A 20,993-nucleotide genomic window follows, 5' to 3' on the forward strand; every position below is an offset into this window, starting at 1 on the left:
CAAGCATTCGAACATTCTGCACTCATTGATAAAGCATCTTTAAAGCAAGTTTTATTCAGAGAGGTTGCTATGCTATTATACAAGTGGATGTTTGTAACACGTACATCTTCAGGGCCTTGCTAGTGAGAGAAAGATAGGATTGCAGCCAGAAGACATGACATGCATCACCGAGATGGCACAAGAAGCGGCAGGTTGGAATCAGAGATGGAGTGGAGGAAAAGAGAGGCAAGGGGTTTTTGTTCAGCGTTTTTTGTTGTTTGTTTTAAAAGCCTTACTCAATGTACAGTCACCCTGTCAGCCAAAAGAACCTCTGTTGGGCACTTCACAGAAGGGCTTATGATCCTTCTTTGTTTAACTTGCCCAAATTGCTTAACACAAAAGGCCCAATTGTGATCTCACTCTTAGTAGTGTAAATCAGGAACCAGGGTAATGAAAACTTACTTCAGTGGTGGCACCAGTATAAATGACATCCAGAATTGGGCCCAAGAGTTTTCCAAACCAGATATTTTGTTAGTGCAGTCCACCATGTTAAACATATACAGTATAGAGTGCAATCTTTCAGAAAATGTACGGATTAGATCAGAGGTGGGCAAACTACGGCCCGCAGGCCACATCCAGCCCACGGGACCCTCCTACCTGAGCCTTTGGCCCCACAGCCTTAGCTCACTGTGCCGCTGGTGCAATGCTCTGGGCGGTGGGGCTGCAGAGGTGCAGCCTGACCCAGTGCTCTGTGCTGCGCGGTGGTGTGGCTGGCTCCAGCTGGGCAGCACAGCTGCCTGTCCTGGTGCTCTGGGTGGCACAGCTGTATCGCCACCAGCCACCAGTGCTCCAGGCAGTGAGGTAAGGGGGCAGGGGAGTTCGGGTTGGGACCAGGGGGTGTGGGTGTGGATGGGGTTGAGGCGGTCAGAGGGCGGGGAACATGGGGGCAGAGGCTCCAGGGGGGCAGTCAGAAAGGAGGGAAGGGTTGGATGGGGTGGCGGGGGGCAGTCAGGGACAGGAGGTCCAGGAGCGGTCAGGGGACAGGTAGCAGGGTGGGGTGTGGATGGGGCAGGAGTCCCGACGGCCCCCCTGGGTGACAGGGAATGGGTGGGTTGGATGGCGTAGGAGTCCTGGTGGGGGGGGGCATCAGGGGGCAAGAAGCAGGAGTGGTCGGATAGGGGGCGTTGGCTGGGCCACGCCTGGCTGTTTGGGGAGGCACAGCCTCCCCTAACCAGCCCTCCATACAATTTTGGAAACCTGATGTGGCCCTCAGGCCAAAAAGTTTGCCCACCCCTGGATTAGATAGATACAATTAAAAACAGGTTGGCAGAGAGGCTGATTTTTTGTTGTTTGCTTTGTTTTTGCCTTTCTCTGCAGCATGGGGCACAGGTCACTTGCAGGTTTAAATTAGAGTAAATGGTAGATTCTCTGTAAATCATGTTTTGAGGACTCAGTAGCTCAGCCAGAGGTGAGAAGTCTATTACAGGAGTGGGTGGGTGAGGTTCTGTGGCCTGCAATGTGCAGGAAGTCAGACTGGATAATCGTGATGGTCCCTTCTGGCCTTAGCGTCTCTGAGTCTGAGTACTCTGAGTAGGCACACCTAATCCTACTATGTTGCAGGATCCTGCTTTACTGGTAGCAGCATTACTAGTTTCTGCAGTTCCAGCATACGTTACTGGAGAAAGGAAAGATATAACAGGTGGATGAGGGGGGGAGTAGAATGAGTATTGAAAATGCACACCACAATCCTCAATTTGAAATGCCTTCCTCGCAGTTTTGTTCTTTATTCTTTCCTGTTTCTGGTGCCCTATCATTGTAGGAATCCTGTTACTGCACGACTTATCACAGCAGAGTCAGCCTTTGACAAAATACAACGCTGTTTGATATAATACATACATTAGAAATAGTTTTCTTCACAGCAGTTTAGTAAGGATTTTTCCTTCCCTCTTTTCCCATTCACAGTATGGTTATTTGAAATACACAGGATAGTGTTTTATTTTTATCTTGTAGAAATATTGTGCTTTCCTTTTGACTTTTTTTCTATATCTAAATAATACCTTTTCTTCTATATATCATCAGTGTTTAATAGGCATTCTGGTGAGTCATCTTCATAAATAGTCTTGTGCTAGGTTACTAACCTGCCAGATCAAGGAAATGAGCATGTGGTTACTTAGTTACCACTTAAGTGGCAATTGTCTGTTGTGCTGAGTGAATCTTAGGATAGAATGAGCCTTTTCAGAGCAGAATGCTGGAGATTATTCTCAACAGCAAACAACTTCACTTTGCAAAATGTTGGGCAGATACAGTTGCGAAGAAGATAAGATTTTGCACCAGGAAGAGATTAGAACAAGTTAGAAGCTAGTTACCTTTTGTAATTGAATAATATATTTTATCTGAACACAATGAATATCTTATACAAGGTGAAATTATTGTTAAAGGTTAACAGGAAAAACAATTCTGCAGATCTACCATCTTCTAAATAATCTTTTATCATTCTTTGTTTACCGAACTCTAGAATTTTTTGAATAAAATCACTATGTTCTTTGAGTGACGCAAGCATCTGCTACAAAAAGTCAACAGTTCATTTCTACCACTTATCAATGTATAGTGGCTTGGTAAGTACTCCAAAACAAAACAAAATAAAACCTTGCATTTAGCCTCAGAGCTACAAAGACACTTTTGATGTTTAGGCTGAATACTGTGACTTGTTAGCTTATTGTTGTAACGTAGGTTGTCTGTTTTGATACCACCATTTTCTAAGATAATTGCTTTTCTATGACAATTGTTAAAATACCAACGTTGATGATAGAACTATTCATTAACTGTGAATTATGAGTATAGGACGTCAGAGCTAATTTTAGCCTCAGGAATTACGTGTGTTTTTAATCTTGTTTGAGTGGTACATATTGATCAGAGTGGTACATACTAGTTTTCATAACACTGGTGACATGACAATTTTGTCCATGCCCTGAAACATGTGAACATTAAGGAATACAATTACTCTCTATTCTTTAATCTTAGTATTTACTAAAGATCAGAATGCCAGGAAGTCTGACCATTTTGGCTTATTTACCATGGTGTAGAGTAATTATCTGTTCAATTGTCTTTCTTTTTTTAATAACACTCCTTTATGGAGAGGACGAGGGTTTATAGACTTCACAGAAGAAGTGATTTTTCAGGAGACGAGGCTGGACGCATGTCAGAACAGGCTAGGAAAGGAGGTCTGGGCATAGTAGGACAGATGGAAGAAGACACAAATGAGATTAGGAGAAGGAAACAATGAGATCAGTTAGGCATGCATCTTGGATGGAATGGCACATAAGGGTGGGTATTACTCTGTGCCACTCTAAACACTCTACTATAAAGCCAGCCATGTGACCATACAGCTTCAGTAGCTTAGCAGGTAATGTTACCCACTGCATGAACACCCTTTCCTTTTCCCCCAAAATGACACAATTTCTCCAAGTGCAGTTTCAATCATTTTAGCATTCTGGCACCAGAGAGTCTTCTGGAAATTTAATTATCCAAGGAATTGGTGATCAGCAGTCCAGCAAGCAGCATCAATCTCTGTATACAAATAATCCTGTAGAACAGGCTCTATAAAAACTACCAGGGAAATAGTCAATTCTTGGCTAAAGCTTCCAGGTTCTCATGGAAAAAGACTGGGGTAATGAGGCAAAACTCCTGATTGACAGTTAAATTGGGAGCTGAGGTTCTGAACACACAAGCTTTATATGCCGGCCTAATTTTCAAATGTGGCTAGTGATTATGGATTCCTGAATTTATGGATGCCCAAGTTAAGACATTTTGATTTTCAAAGGGCAGGTGGTCAAGCTGTTCTGTGTTACACTGGCAGCAGCAGCAGCCCCACAATCAGTATTGGGATGAGTGCCATGCACTCTAGCCATGACCTTGGCCTACCTCCTCTGCCCCCTACATGGAGTAAAGTTTCCCTTTAGGGCTGCTTTGTTCTGTTTGAGCTGTGCAAAGTGGCCAGACCAAGGACCAAGACTGGAGCCTATGGCCTTTGATTAACTTTTCCAGAAGCACTGCTTAAGAGCCAAAAAAAAAAGTATTGCCAATTTTATTAAAAATCACACAGCCCTAGATCCTTAAAATTCCACCTGTCCTGTGTGCGCACATGCACACACAAAGAAAGAGAGGGAGAGCTTGGTTTCTTTATTTAAAATAGGAACTTCGGGGTTGGCCAATGGAATTTATTCTATGGAGGAAGTCCTCAGATAAGCAGTTTCACAATTAAAATATGTTACAGTAACAACAAATTTGCAACAACCATCCTCAATCTCAAGAGAGCCCTTGAAAGAACAAAAATCTTGTCTGCATTTAACCAGTAACTTCTGCTCTTTATTTACTGGCAAGGACAGACCATAAATCTGCAGCTATGCATGTCTATTTACCATGCTGCATTGAGCTCGGATGGAGGACATTAACCAGGCAGTTGAGTAATTTATTCATTATGTTCGTCAAATTAAAAAGTTAAGAATGAGTCTCTTATATTAAGCATTTTTGAGTGCAGATGTTTAGTTTGCTCTTTGTGAACCAGTGTATCACTTTGGAAGGGAAACAATTAAATGAACGTTATCCAAATCCCAACCCAGTTTTCAATCCTACTCTGCACAATCTACAGGGCTGTTGAAATCTGGAAAGTAGGTTGGTTCAGCCCATCATAAAAATGAAGGACAGGGACAAGGCAAGAAATTCTGACTCCACTCCAAGATCAGTTTCCAGTGCTCCTATTGTAGTCAGTGGAAGCGGTGGGTGCTTAGCACAGTACTAGCATGCTTAAGAAAAACAAGTTAAGGAAATAAACTGGTTCCCTAATAGAATTACTTTATGCCCTTTGCTTGATATATTAGATAAATGTGGACAATTCACTGTACTTTATTAAAGTACATCTGTTTTCTTATTGATAGGTATGTTTAAAGCAAACATGCTGTATGCTTCCAGATAAATGCAAAATCATGCCCCCTGTGACTGGTATCTGCTTCTCATTAGTGATCTTTCTATTGGTTTGTACATAATTGACCTTTGGGTTGTTGCCTGATTTTAAACTGGTTCTCTGTGTGTGAAGGCAGGGACTAGATTCACAAAGAAACTTGGGCATGGTTACTGGGAGCATCACCATACCTAGCAAATCACTGGGATTCACACAGCCTGGGTAAGGTTCCTAAGCTCCTCTCATAATACAATTAATGGGGAGAGATTCAGAAAAGCCACCATGCTATGCTGCTCCAAACCTCTGCTAGCCAATGGGAGATGCCAAGGTGAGGTGTGGTGCTAAGTTGTGCCCCATTTCTCAGAGATAGATGCCTATGTCTAGGTGCAGGGAGGCATCTCCCTCTGCTTGGGATTCTCCCATCCTCTCTTGGTGTTAGGCACCGATGCTATTTTAGCAAGAAGCTGGGGGACAAAATGAGCTCCCTCATTATTCTTAGCCCACAGGGTAAGATACTCACCTGAGATGTGGGAGACCGCTGATTCAGATCCCCCACTCCACTAGAGGGGAGAAAGGGATTTGAACTGGGATCTGATATCTCTCAACCAGTGCTCTAACCAGTGGCCTATAGGATATTCTGATGAGGTAGTCCCTCTCCTGTTGCAGCCATTCCCTGTGCCAGAGGACTCTCGCAAGCTTGAGAATGACGTTGTAACCTGGTGCTTTGAGCACTCAAGGGGGGAGATCCAGGATCTAGTCCCTCTTCTTCAATGAATTTAATTATTTAAGGAAACTTAAACCAGAGAGGGGGAAGCTTCAAAAAGTAATGAGAAACTGACAACTGGGCAAGGAGGATGAATGGAAGACCTCATCCAACCTGAAATATAGCTGCTGTTCATTTTCCAGCTGTAGTACTGCCAAACAAAATACATTTCATATTCTCTTGCTATGAATGTGTGTGTGGGGGGGAACCAACCAAGCAAAACACGTATCACAAATACAGGTTTTCTACTTCCCTTCAATGCATGTAATATTTGTATCTCCCTTTTAACTTTATTGGAGAATTGTTCACTTCTTTCTTCTGATTACAATGAGAGAGTAGGGTTGTTTTCTGTTGTTTTCTGTTGTTTTGTTTTATTTAAATGAAATGAAGTGTTTTCCTGTCCCACTCCACAAAGCTGGTATGCAGTTTTGATGATGCAGATAAAATCTAAAATCCTCCCCCTTTATCGGTAGCATGGAAATTAGGATACTGCAATAGCTTGAAAATGAGGCAACCAGTTAAAAGTCCAGCCCAGATAATGACTGTACTGTTAACAGCTCACACTTTTCTAGTACCTTAATCCCGTTCAGCTAGAAAATAATTAACTGAGCTCTCTGATAATGTTATGGGTATCTCCAGAATATCTGAAAGGAGACTGTTCTACTGTGTTAACCCATTTAAAAAATAAATGTAATGTTGCTGTCACAGAGCAAGACTCCCTCACCCTGGATTCCTTGCTGCATACAGTCCTCACCCACACCTGTGGCAAGTTCGATACCATGTACTTCATTTCCATTATGCTATATAACATGACGCCTGAGCTACACTAAAGAGTTAGGGTCGATGTAAGCTGCCTTATGTCGACCTAACTCTGTAAGCTTCTACACTAAAATGTATCTCCCACCGATGTGACTTTCCCACTACACCAACTTAATAACTCCACCTCCGCAAGAGGCATAGTGCTTAAGTCAGTGCAGTTAGGTCGACGCAGTGTCAGTGCAGATGCTATGTTGCTTACATTGCCTGTTGCTGCCTTTCAGAAGCCATCTCACAATGCTCCACACTGAGAGTTAAATCAGTGCAAGAGCTCCTGGTGAGGACACAAGCCACTGTAGTTTGGACATGCAAAAACAATTTTATTACTGTGATGGCTGTATGTCGATATAACTTAGGTTGACTATTTTGTAGTGTAGACTTGCCCCAAGTCCTTGTTCCCCAGGCTTTTACCTTCTCTAAGGGCAGGTCTACACTAAGGGCGGGGGTCGAACTAGGGTACGCAAGTTCAGCTACGTGAATAGCGTAGCTGAACTCGAAGTACCCTAGTTTGAACTACTTACCCGTCCAGACGCCGCGGGATCGAAGTCCGCGGCTCCAAGGTCGACTCCGCCACCGCCTTTTGCAGTGGTGGAGTACCGGAGTCGACCGCGGCGCTTCCGGAGTTCGAACTATCGTGTCTAGATCAGACGCGATAGTTCGAACTCCGAGAAGTCGAACTCACCGCGTCGACCCGGCAGGTAAGTGTAGACTAGCCCTTAGAGTACGCCTATACTACCTGCCGGATCAGCGGGTAGTAATTGATCTATCAGGGATCGATTTATCGCATCTAGAAGAGACGCGATAAGTCGATCCACGAATTGATGCCTGTACTCCACCTCGGCAGGAGGAGTAAGCAGCGTCGACGGGGGAGCCGCGGCAGTTGACTTGCTGCCATGAGGATGGTCAGGTAAGTCGAACTAAGATACTTCAGCTACGCGAATGTCATAGTTGAAGTTGCGTATCTTAGATTGATCCTCGCACCCCCTCCCCAGTGTAAATCAGCCCTCAGACACGGGGGATGGTGAGGGACTCTTACCTGCCCGAGATCCTCAGTTTCTCTGGCCTTCCTTAAGCTGAATCACCTTATTTGGTTAATCATCCAGTCCTTAAACAATTATCTCCTCGGTTTGTCCCAGTGGTGACACTTGCCAAGTGCACGGAGTGGTGAGTGAGCCTTAGGCTAAACAGGCTCTGTCACAATTGCAGAGTCCTGGTTTAAGGAGCTTGGCTATAAATTACCGTTACTAAGGATAAAACTCCCAGCATTTATCTACTGGCAGATGCTATTGTGAAGTGAACTGGGAAGCTCATCTTTGGGTATCTCTACACTACAAGAAACAAACAAACAGACCAAAAAAACCCCATAGCAGTGAGTTTCAGAGCCTGGGTCTACAGACGGAGGCTCACGTCACAATGCTAAGAATAGCCATGCAGATGCTGTGCTCAGGCTGGCACTCGGGCTTGGAAGCCCACCATACTTCCAAGGCTTTAGAGCCCAAGTTCTGCCTTGCTATGGAACGTCTACCTGGCTACTTCTAGTGCTGTCCTGTGAGCCCAAGTCTGTAGACCCAAGCTCTGAGATTCACTACTGGAGGATGTTGGTTGTTTTTTCCAATGTGGCTCTACCCTTAGTGAAGGGACCACAGTTAAGTCTGACAATAAGGTAGTTAACTCTTTATAGCCAGGCTGAATAACAGAAGAAAGAAAAGTGAAGAATCATGAGGGTCAAGGGGGGGAAGGGATGTCCAGTTTCCCACTGCAAGTGAGTGAGTTTGAAGTTACTAAATAACTATGCAAAAATGCAACTTCAAGGAAACATCGGGCACTAACAGGTTGATATACTTCACTGCTACATGCTAGCTGGAATAATCCATTAGGAAATCAAGAACCTAAAGTTGAGGTGAAGCCTGAAGAGAAAAGTTAGCAGTCTTTCCCCCCCCCCCATTACATGGAGAATCAGCTATATTTCTTTGTGGGGGAGACAGGACTGGGACTTTTATTAGCAAAAATATCAGCTGAAATGGTCAATTCCTTTCATTTTACAGAAATCCACTACAAATATAAATGTTCTCTATGGTTTTGCCAATTCTGTGAACAAACTATAGACATCTCTATCCAATAGGAAAAAGGACCATCTCCCTAGCCATAAAGAATCCCTAGCATTCTGACAGCTCCTTAGCAAAACAAGTGTGATTCAGCACTTGGGTGGAATCTGAGTGCTGACGGGCTGATTTGGAGCCAGGAACTCTGGAATTATATTTTCAACTCTGCTGCTGACTTGCTGCATAGCCTTGGCCAAGTCACTTAATTCCAGGATCTCCGCTTCTGCAAAATGCGATTCATGGCCTTGAACCAACAAATCCCTTGAGCACGTGCTTTAACAGACTTGACAGGAACTGAAGCACATTCTTAAGTGCTTTGCTGAATCACACCCATGACTTGTGCTCTATAGAAGTGGTGTTAGGATTGGCCAGGGCTGCACCCTTCAAGTTTGACACACATAAGTAAAGATTACTTATGGGAGTAGTGTCTCATTGACTTCAATGGAACTACTAGTATGAATAAGGATTAATTTACATGAATAAGGGTTTATAGGGTTGGGACTTATCTGGTTCCTACTGAAAATATGACAAAAATAGTGTTGGCATTACTGATAAAGGATCAGGCCAAGCTATTGATGGGAAGTGCTATGTAAGTGTTGAGCATTGTGATGCTATCTTCTGGTGGTAGTATTCCCTTTTTTTTCTCCCCCTGTAGTCAACAATAACAGTTATGTAGCTTCCTTGCCTTTTGTGTTGTAGTAATGGCTTCATTTTACTCAAAAAATTATGGCCTATTTTCTTGCTATTCATTTTTTCCTGAGTCACAATTTTTGTGCTAAGAAATTCTTTTGTTTAGAAAAGCCAGCTGATCATCACCTGTTTGTGTGTTTTGGGGGTGGAGTGGGGTGGGTATGGAAGCCTCTTATAAGTGAATTGATTGTTTTGATTCAAGTTTATACATGTAACTGAAGATAATTCAGTTTCGGGGGAAAGTGTAGTGATATTATTCCATATCATGACATTTCCTGGATTTCGCCCTGTGCAACCTGTGGGAACCTGGACTTAGCATCTGATATTTGCAAAAAGTAAGCAAAGCTTCTTCTGATATCCAATTCCCTACATAGCAAATGGTTTAAGCAAGCAAGAAAGACCAGATCATATCATTGTTTGAACATAGGCATAGAATGTTCTTTGAACACAGCATTCTGCTTTCTTTTAAGAGACACATTTAGATCTTAGAAGTAAACAAACAGTGTCATGCATGGGGGTTGTTTGTATTGTTATCAGTGTAAAGAAACTAAGGATAGCATTGATCAGGAGTGAAGATTGCTGCTAGTGATGGCTCATTTGATGAAGAAAGAGTGCTTGTGATTAATATTCATAAAAAATGTTAATGATTTTTTTTACTTATGCTCCATCTCCTTGATTTTTCCTCTGTAATTAACTAATTATCTAACCCCAGTTTTAAAGCCTTCACAGTGAAAGCTTCATTTGTTTTCATTTTTGTAGTTAATGTTCAACTCCATCCTCCTTTCTAAAGGGGCTGGTAATCACCCTTCCTATTCTATTTTTAGTAGTTTATTATTACTCCATGTTCATTACAGGAGTGCCTAAAGGCCTAATGAGAACCCATTGTGCTAAGGGCTATACAGGAGCAAAAATGATGCAGTCCCTTCCCTGAGGAACCTCAGGGACCCCCAACTTGCAAACTCTTCCCTATGTTCTTAATTTTTTTGAAGTCATTTGGACTATTCATGTGTAAGGCTAAGATTTTGTCATAGTTATTTTTAGTAAAAGTCATGGACAAGTCATGGGCAAAAACAAAAATTCATGGAAACTGTGACCTGTCTGTGACTTTTGCTGCTGCGACTCTTTCTCCCTGTCCGCATGGTGGCTTGGAACTGCCAGGTTCCCTCTCGGCCATCCGCAGCTGGGGGGAGCGGGGGCACTCCACCCACATTGGCTGGGAGCAAATGGGACACTTGCCCGAGGTGCCCCCATCCCCCCGTGCAAGGCTGTCGCCCATTGCGAGAACCCTGAGGAGGGCCCCCTCAGGAGTCTGTCACCTGTCGCTGGAACCTTGCAGGAGGCCCTCTGTCACTTGTCGCTGGAAAACCCTGCCAGGGCCCTGCTGGCTGCCAGCTCCAGAATTCTGCAGCCCCTCGGGCTGAAGCAGAGAATGTCAGGGAGGTCTCTGTGACTTCTATGTCCTCTGAAGGTAGCCTCATTCATGTGTAAAATTAAGCATGTGCATAAGTTTTTGGTGCCTTGAGGGAGGGGACCCTAATAAACATCACTAATTTTCTTTTGCTCACTCTTCACTCCCACCTTTTTTCCTTGCCAGGGGCAAGACATTTATTTCTCTCTTTGAGCCTATGATTACCCAACTTTGTGCATCTCTGTAGATGCACAACTGCCTAATATGCATGCACAGTTGTTTGTTGGCTGTGCAAATGTGGGGTTTGCAATTAAGATTGTTACCTTTCACTAATCACTTTGTTGTTTTTTTAGATAATGAAGAACATATTCCACCAATCTTTCAATGCCTACAAGATGGATATTGAACCCAGGGTGAATGAATTGACTCTACATCATGTCCAGTGTAGTAGAAGACTCTTTGAGATCATGCTTTCTCATAGGAGGGTTACAGCAGCCTTTATTGAAGGGGATAATGTAGTGGTCACTGTCGAAGGAGAAGCAGCCAGAGTGCTGAATTTTGACACTGGTGAGTTGGAATTTGTGTTACAGATTTGTAAGCATAACATCACAATAGAAGGTAGAAAGGAGACAAAACATCCTGTGTACACAAAATGAGACCGTTACCAGTATTATTCAGTATCAGTGATTGAGCAATCTGGTTGCTCTTATGAAGGTAAGCAGTGGTAGAATTATATGGACTTTAGAACAGTCAAACAGTATCTCAGCTGAAGTAACAAGCAAATCAAGGTCAAATAGTTTCCCACAAGGTAATAGTGAGGGTAATTAACCATTGGAACAGTTTACCAAGGGTTGGGGTGAATTCTCTATCACTGGCAGTTTTAAAATCAGGATTGGGTGCGATTCTAAAAGATAAGCTCTAGTTCAAACAGGAATTAATTCAGGGAAATTTTATAGCCTGTGATATACAGGAAAGCAGACTAGATGATCACAGTAGTCCCTTCTGGGCTTGTAATCTAGGAAGCTATGAAAAAATCACTGTTGCTCCTCACCAGTCTTGACCTTGGAGTCTACCTTAAAAGTGTAATTTCAGAACTATGTGTTATAACTAGAGCAACAGAGAATCGTTTAAGAAGTTATCCATGTTTGTTTTCAATTTGTTTTCCATATGACTGTGATTCCAACTATGCAGGATTCCATGAATGTTTCATTAACGGATTGATCATGCAAACTATGTACAAGATTGCTTCTGGTTAGAAATGAGAAAATTGAAACATACTTATCAGTAAGATCCATTCGAATCCTATTTCAACCTCCAAATATTTGAGATTGTTTGTTTGTCTTTGTGTGCAAAAGATACAAACTAAAATTAATTTATTGGACATACTAGCAATTCCTAAAACTAAATTTGAATAAAAACTAAGATTTAGAAAGCTTAAATGGATCTTGCAATAACACTGAATGATCTTAAATTGGAATTCAATGAAATAATGATGTAGTAAACTTGTTTTATGGCCTACATGTAGCCTCTAGCAAGCTAGCTCTGTCTTTAGCTCTGCTATAAATGTAAATATGAATTATTACAAATGGGCAAGAGCCTGAGAGTCAGATATTACTACAGATTGGGCTATATTTTAAAGCCATTGGGAAATGAGTGACAATGTACAATGCACTGTGTAGTCTAATCCTGAGGCATGAATCATGGAGGCAAGATCTGTATTTGGAAGAAACAGTTGCTATCTTTATAAATACACTATGACTGCTGCTGATAGTTGATCATCTGAGAGCAGCAGGGAATTTACTATATCTCTAAATTGTGAAAGAAACTCTTTGCCATATCATCAGCAGTGGCGGAATAGCCACTGGGCCCACGGGGACTGGGACCCACCAACTGCCCCCCCCGGCTTCCGTCGCCTGGCGGGTGGGGAGGGGGAAGTCCCCACGCTCCCCAACCCCGTCCCCAGTAGAAGCTGCAGGACAGGGGAAACCACCACAGCATGCCCTCCCAACCCCGACAGAAGCCACGGAATGGGGGAAGCCTCCCCAGCAGAAGGCCCCAGTGGCCCACAACTCTGTCCCCAGCAGAGGAAGCCCCCAGTGCCCCGATCCTACTCTCCAGAAGAAGCAGTGGGTGGGGCGGGAGAAGCCCCAGTGCCCCGACCCTGGTTCCCTGAAGAAGCGCAGAGGATGTCAGGGGAAGCCTCAGGATCGGGACCCCCATTGCAGCCCTGGGACTGGAGGAACAATCCCTCCCTGCTATGACCCCGGGGCTGTGGCATGGGGCCAGAGCTTCTCCAGTCTTGGGGCCGCAGTTGATGGGGGGGCAGAAAGGGGCGGGGCTGTGGTGTGGGTGGAAGAGGGGAGAAACCTGGGAGGAACAGGGGCGGGTTCCTGGGGAAGGTGCAGAAAGGGGTGGGCTGTGGGCGTGGCCACAGCCAGAAGGGGTGGGATAGGGGTGAGACCTCAGACAGAAGGGACGGGGAGGAGGCCCCCACTTGCTCTGGCCCAGGAGCCCAGGAAACCTTAATCTGTCTCTGATCATTGGGTTGCTTTCTGTAACATATCAGCATTACTTTTGTCTTATCCAGACACCTCTTCCATCCCCCAGTCTCTGGCAGACAATACAGGCCTCAATCAAGTAAAATACATAAGCACATGCTTAAAGTTAAGAAGATACTTTAAGTGCTTTGCTGGATCAGGGTTGCCAACAGATTATATATAATCAGGTTTAAATCAATATTTCTAGTGGTGAAACCTATAAGACACTTGATTTTGATTGCTTAAAGCAAAGGAGATCAACAACTCTACTTCATGTGCTAATTGGCAAATATTTCATTGTGACATTAATCCCCATTTCTAAATGCCTTTTTATTTTATCCCCTTTTTCTGGCAGGCTGTGGTGTTAATCTTGGATTGAGAGGCTTGGAATCCTTGGAAGAATTACTTTACAGGGTTGCTACAGCAGTGGATCAGAATGATATCTTTGAAGCACTGTCTGCCAAGATACGACACTCCAAGCAAGTGTCAGAGGATTTTAAGCAGAATGGATTATTTACCACAGTTTTTGAATAAACAGGTGGAAGGAACGCAATGCAGCACTGTGGAGATATAGACCTATTTATAGGACAAACAAAATGAGTGGTAACTGCAAAAAAATCCAGGACCTCAAATTCAGCACAGCTGTTTAAAACTTAAAGGGACCTGCTCAACCTTTTTAGGATCCAAAGTCACTTTCCCACCCCCACCCCCCCAATGGAGGAATTGATGTTCTTTTTGCTGATCCTACAGTCCTTGCTTCATGGACCGGTCTGGGTGACTTCACTGGGATGCTCATGTGATACCGGGCTGCAGGGTCAAGCCCTTGATTGGGGAAAAAAAATTAAGTGGCCTCAGCTTTTCCTCTGAGATTGTGGTCCAGCTCCTATTGAAATTATTGGCAAACCTCCCTCCGATTCCAGAGGTGCAAGCCCCAGTTCTGCAATGTGATGCACAGGGGCAGATCCTTGGGCCCACATGGAGCCCCACTGAAATCACAGCTTAATCTCAGATGACTGGTTGAAAACTCATGTATCTATTTCCTACTCCGGGGTAATACAAATGAGATGAGAGTAATGCTGGTAGATAGGGGAATAAATCTGGATGAGGTGGCAAAGGGTTTGGGTGCTCTCTTGAGAGATGGTGTGTCCCCCACTTGTCAGAATTTGCAGTTTAAGGGTAGGGTTAAATTCCCGGCTGCTCTAAGAGAATCAAGTAGTAGTGGCCAAAACATCATTGTAAAGACTGCAACTGTTTCCTTCAGGCGTACATTTTGTTGTCATGGTTCCAGCTAGAGCTGGTCAAAACATGGAAAATAAAATGGTGAAAAGTGTCAGTATGATGTAATTTTTGGTCTATAGGTTTTGGAAGGGAAAACATCTTTTGTCTATTTTTTTTCAATAAAAAACCTCAGTTTAGAATATTGGGGGGGGTTCCTTCCTATTTTGGGGGGAGGTTTGGTGTTTCTCCCCTCTTTTCCTACCCCCCCCTTTCTCCCTTTTCCATTTTACCACTCAGAAAGGGTTTGTTTTAAAGGTTAATCCAGTATGTATTGTATCAACTTGAATTAGGAAACAAGTATTTGAGATTTCTACTTACCACTGCAACAGGCAAACTGGTGAAAACCTACAGTCAGTGGAATCTTAGGAAGGTTCTTGTACAGATAACTAAATATTCACATGTATCCTCAATTTTCAGAAACCCACTTTCATTAAATCACAATTCTAAGGTGAAATTATTATTTATTGTATCAGATTATTTTGGCTAGTGTTTGTCAAAAGGGCAAATAACTGCTATGGTATTTCTACCATATATATCATAAACCTAAACTCTTGAAATTCTTGTTTCAAGTCAGAATTTAAAAAGTAAAAAATATGTATATCATTGTGTGTGTGTGTATTTTTATACACACACACAGACACACCTCTACCTCATTATAACGCTGTCCTTGGGAGCCAAAAAATGTTACCGCGTTATAGGTGAAACCGCATTATATCAAGCTTGCTTTGATCCACCGGAGCGTGCAGCCCCCCCCCCCCCAGAGTGCTACTTTACTGCGTTATATCCGAATTCATGTTATATCGGATCGCGTTATATCGGGGTAGAGGTAGGGGGATGTGTGTGTGTGTATATCACATATATATATGATTTTTAAAAATGTAGTTTGAAACAAGAATTTCAATAATTTGGCCTGGATCCATAAATGGACTTAAGTGTTGCAATACCGAACTTCTAGGTGCCTTGAAAATCACTGAAATCCACAAATCCTGAGATAGGGGCTTAGGCACCTTATACCATGCATGGGGAGAGACAGGCACCAAAGAATGGGATCTCTAAAAGCTGGCACGCTAGACAAGACACCATGTAAGTTAGCCAATATCAGATGCCAAACAGAGGGAGTTTCCTAAGCCTCACCCCTCTTAGGAAGATGGGCACCTGACTCCACGAGAGGTTCCTGACTGTGTATCTTAAGCGCACATATCCCATAACTCCCACCATTCCATACTTGGGTACCTAAGTGGCATATGTGTCACTCCACACAAAACATATGTGAGGCCTCTTCATCCACCTGGCTACCTTTTAGCCCAGAGTTAGGGAGCTCACTTGGGATGTAGGAGACCTCGTTCAATTCCCCCCTCTTCCTGATGAAGAAAAGGGATTTGAACAGGGGTTTCTCATTTCCCAAGTGAGTTTCCTAATTATTGGACTATGGAATATTCTGATGTGGGCTGCTCTCAGTCCCGCTGAAGCTGTTTTATTGTGTACTGAATATGCAGTGGGCCAGAGAGAGAGAATGACTTTGTAGTGCAAGTGAGCAGGTGTTTTCTACATTGACATAAATCTGGGCTTTATGGATCTGGATCTTTGTTTAAATTTTTACAATAAATATATATAACTTGGAAAACAAACTTTTCCAGTAAGAAATATGATTTTCATTGGGGCTGCATAGAGGGGGATAGCTGTTAGAGCAGAATTTGGTCCATAAAATAATAATCTTGTTTGAAATGTTTTCCTCTTTTAGAGCAACATTCTATATAAATACTGTAAAAGATGAATATTGTACTCAATCGTAATGTACTATGGACCAAATTATCCCTCTATACCCCATTATACAACAGCAGCATTTACATGATTTGCTGATTCACACCCATCTATATTTTGGGAGGGATTACGCTAATTTAGGTACAGACATGTCTCTGCAAAATGTCTTAGAAACTTTGTTTTTCTTGAAAAGATGTAATTCTCTGATCAAGGCAGATTATTCTGTTTTGACTGACTGTTTTTTGCCTTCTGTTTACAGCAACATTTCTGGATGCACAATTTACCTGATTTGTTAAGAAATATTAAGCATTAACATGTATTGTATATGGTAAATGTTTTTTATGGGGGAAAAACCCATAATTGATGTACTGAAGTGGACAGGCAGAGGAGGCTTGTGTTCTCTTCCCATCTCTTGCTTGTTAGCTGCATGACTGTGGGCAAGTCACTTAACTTCCATGCCTCGGTTTCCTCTTTGGCAAAATGGGAACAATGATTTACTCACTTTTATTAAGTGCTTTGAGATGTATGGGTGAAAAGTGCTATATTAATGGTAAGTATTATTCCACGAAGTGGTAAATTAATCCTTTTTTGTTTTAGCTGCATGACACGTTTATTTGCAAAAGCATAGTAGCTTAATTTAACTTGCATATTTTTTCCTTAAAATATCACTTTGTGAGAGTCATATGTATCCTGTGAAATTTCAGGATTTTTTTTTAAAGGGCTGCTTCATTGTGATTATTTATAAAAGCAGCAGAGAGTTCTGTGGCACCTTATAGACTAGCAGATGAATTGGAGCATAAGCTTTTGTGGGTGAATACCTATGTGATTATCTAGAAATTTTCTTGCTCCATTTTATTGTGGCTTTTCATTTTAATAAAATGTGAGGGACTTGAAGGTTAAACCCAAGAAGTTTCATAAAAGTTGGTTTTGTAATTGCTGCAAAGAAGTACTTGTATTTGGTGACTTGTCCAAACAAAGGTAAGAGAAGACATTTTATCTTGGTGATTTTAAAGAGTTGCTGTCTAGGGTTGGGAGATCAAGTGGGGTGGGGTGGGGGGGAGAGGATGTTAAAAGAACATTGCTATATGTATATAAATAAATATTTAGTTTTCAAAACTAAAAAAGATATTTAGTTTTCAAAACTAAAATAGTACAGGTGTGTATGCAATTTTGGTACACAGTGTGTAAATGATTGATGACAAAAGGACTTTATTACATTAGGGCAACTCAGCTCAGTGTTTTTGGGCTCATGGGTTTACACACGGAATCCTCGCTAATGCTGAGAGGACTGAATGTTGTAAATGAATCTGTGCTTTAGGGTGGGATTTTGTGATGTGCCTAAGTGAGTTAGGTGCTTCTAAAAAACTCACCCCTAAGTCATTGAGTGTTGAGATAAGAACATATACCTAAAGCAGGGGTTGGCAACCTTTGGCACGCGGCTCGCCAGGGTAAGCCCCCTGGCAGGCCGGGGCCGGTTTGTTTACCTGCCGCGTCCGCAGGTTCGGCTGGTCGTGGCTCCCACGGGCCGTGCTTTGCCATCCCAGGCCAATGGAGGTGGCGAGAAGTGGCGGCCAGCATATCCCTCAGCCAGTGCCACTTCCTGCAGCCCCCATTGGCCTGGGACTGCGAACCGTGGCCAGTGGAAGCCGCGATCGGCCGCACCTGTGGATGCGGTAGATAAACAAACAGGGTGCTTACCCTGGCGAGCCGCGTGCCAAAGGTTGCTGACCCCTGACCTAAAGTATAGTAAATCTGAAAGGAAGCAAAACTAATCAGACACCCAAAAATCATCAGAGGATTTTTGTTTAAATCCTAGCCCTATCTTGTTTTGTGCCTGCAAACAGTAGCACCAACAATAAATTCTTGGTGTAAATGGTAGACCTTCCATTTCTAAGTTTCTGATTGTGCCCATAAATAAGATAGCTAGACAGTTAAGTGTTAACCATTTTTCACCTGCAGTTATTTTTGGGTGAAAAGCAGGAAGCAGCAGTTCAAACGTGGGTTTTGAGTGTGGATAGAGAACTGAATTGGAACTCATGTCTTCTGGCTCCGCTTCTAGCCTGCTGGGTTACCTTCCTTGAGCAAGTCACTTCAGCTCATATCATCAAAGGTATTTAGGTGCCTAACTCCCATTGAGGATCTGGACCATCAGCTGTGTGCCTCAGATTATTAAAAGGGAGATAATGATACTGATTGCCTTTAAAAAATGCTTTGAGTTGTACTGATGGAAAGAGCTGGGTGTTATCATTTTGTAATTTACCGTGATAAATATAAATATTACTACTCCTGAAGCAGTAATATTGGATACATGGATATTTCACAGAAAACATTGTAAACCCTGAGGGATGCCATAAAGGTATCTCACATGGACACGAGGACAGGGATTTTAAGACAAAACTCTTTTTGTATTTTATCTTTCATACTGAACATGTCACATGAAAGATAGTAGTTATTTACAGTGCATGTGTGTATATACACACACACGCCTACTTTTAAACTTGCTATCGTTCTCTGTGTGATCTGAAGTGTATTTATACACGTACTTTAATATAACCCTTCGTGATGCTGTCTAATTGAAAATGTCCATTTGTATCGTTGCTACCACTGTTTAACAATTGCAAGAAATTTTTTACAAAATGTACCATGAAAGGTGTCAATGAAAAAGTTAGTCTATCAAGTATGATTATTCTGGTGAAATCCATGCATCATCAGTGTATCTAAAGTTATGAATATTGGCTCTGTATCTGTATCTCAAATGTGTTTGTTCCTGGGGTAACACCCCCAATCTCGCCAGCCCATTGTGAATAACTATTCAAGCTTGATGGGCCATTAAGAAGAATCAACTCTCCAGGTCCTTTTCCTATGCATGTCTCAGCAAGAATATGGGTGAATCATCAAACCAGGTAAGGACATGTGATATGCTCAGGTGACCCTGGACTCCATCTTGGGTTAGTAACTTTTGAGAGGCTGTGAGCTTTGTTTGAGCCAGTACATTTCCAGGCACATGGAAAAGGGTATAAAAGATGCCTGAGATTTCTCTATTTTGCCTCTGCTGCCCTCATTCTCTGGACTATAGATTTACAACTAAAATTTTTCTGGAAGATACCAGAGAAATTTTACAAGCCTACAGTTTATTCCATCACTGCAACAAACCTGATATAAGGACTCTGCAATTATTTGTATGTATATGATTTATTAACTTATTTTCTTTTAGTAACTAAAATCTAAAGTTTTATTAATAAAGGATTGGCAGCAGTGTGATTATTGGGTAAGAGCTGAGTTATATATTGACCTGGCTAAGGGGCTGATCTCTTGAGATTAGAAGGACCCTATATTTGATGAAATTGGTTTTCTGTAACCACTCATTATAGAGTCCACTGTCTGGGTGGTGAGACAAAGGCCGGAATGTCTAAACAGACTGCATCTTTGACTTCCTGTTAACTTCTGTCTCATCACACTGATTTACTTTTGTTACTAGTTTGCTATAATCTAATGATAGAATTACCCCACATCTGGAGCGAGTCCGCCCTATTTCTCAACAGATTGTCCTGAATCTGGTATTCCTGGTTGTGAGCCACTGAGGCACGGTGACACCCTTTTTAATATTGAATGACTATTTACTAGGAGATTAAATCTTGCACACTGTTAGCACAGGGGTCGGCAACCTTTCAGAAGTGGTGTGCCAAGTCTTCAATTATTCACTCTATTTGGGTTTCGCATGCCGGTAATACAGTTTAAGTTTTTTAGAAGGTCTCTTTCTATAAGTCTATAATATATAACTAAACTATTGTTGTATATGAAGTAAACAAGGTTTTTAAAATGTTTAAGAAGCTTCATTTAAAATTAAATAAAAATGCAGAGCCCCCCGGACCGGTGGCCAGGACCTGGGCACTCTGAGTGCCACTGAAAATCAGTTTGCGTGCCATCTTTGGCACGCATGCCATAGGTTTCCTACCCCTGTGTTAGTGTTAGGTAAAAAGCAAGTCCTTACTCACCTCTCCAGCACCCGAGTTCGTGCGGAGTTGGTATGGGGCTCACAATCTGTCAGAGACCAGACACCAATTCGTTGATCAACGGGCTCACACTATCCTTAGCTTAAAAGGCTTCGGAGTAAGTGTGGCAAGTTTATTAGGGGTGAGCATCAATATTTATACACAGAAGTAAACAAAGTGATTAACAGATCATAATGGTCATGCATAATCAATCAAGATTCTACAGGATAAAACAGGTTAAAATGTAAATTTAAAAAGACAAAAGGGGAGATGGCTACTTAAGGGGAGGGGGGTGTCATGAGTAGTTCGCAGGTCAGAGCTTTGATTAAAAGTTTCAGACAGAGACATCAAGTCTGGGTTAAGTTTAAGATCATCAAAAGTTCAGACTCAACATTAGCATATCTTAGGATATATAGATACTTAGGCTGAATATCTTAGATTCCCCCTTAGAAGAGAGCTGGCTGACAACTAATTTCCATATTCCAGTTAACCTAGCAGCATACAACTTCAGCCATTGATTGTTGGGAGGAGGTAGTGAGGAGAGGAGAAAACACTCTTAAAATAACCGCTTTCTGCCAGTAGTCACCAATAAGTTGTTAATTATGGATTTCAAACTTTGGAGCTACAATCTTGAAACAAGGGACCTTTTTAGCTACTAAGTTGATCTGGAACACTCTTCTGTCATAGGTCACTTGTGCAGGCACTTCCTA

The 20,993-nt window shown here is 42.4% G+C and overlaps 1 protein-coding gene across 6 annotated transcripts in view; it reads left to right on the forward strand.

The window, feature by feature from the left end:
- LOC123349425 overlaps positions 1-15,017 on the forward strand; it is a 55,429-nt gene extending 40,412 nt beyond the window's left edge. For 3 of the 6 annotated variants that reach the window (XM_044987482.1, XM_044987483.1, XM_044987484.1), the window contains 2 exons: positions 11,069-11,282; positions 13,608-15,016. In XM_044987482.1, the coding sequence (XP_044843417.1) occupies positions 11,069-11,282; positions 13,608-13,786 (393 nt within the window). In that variant the 3' untranslated portion in view covers positions 13,787-15,016. Of the gene's footprint in view, positions 1-11,068; positions 11,283-13,607 lie in introns of all 6 variants that reach the window. The other 3 variants (XM_044987481.1, XM_044987479.1, XM_044987485.1) reach the window with 2 other exon arrangements.
- Positions 15,018-20,993: the final 5,976 nt, after the last annotated feature.

Source organism: Mauremys mutica, chromosome 14 (assembly GCF_020497125.1).
Source record: "Mauremys mutica isolate MM-2020 ecotype Southern chromosome 14, ASM2049712v1, whole genome shotgun sequence".
Taxonomy (NCBI): domain Eukaryota; kingdom Metazoa; phylum Chordata; order Testudines; family Geoemydidae; genus Mauremys; species Mauremys mutica.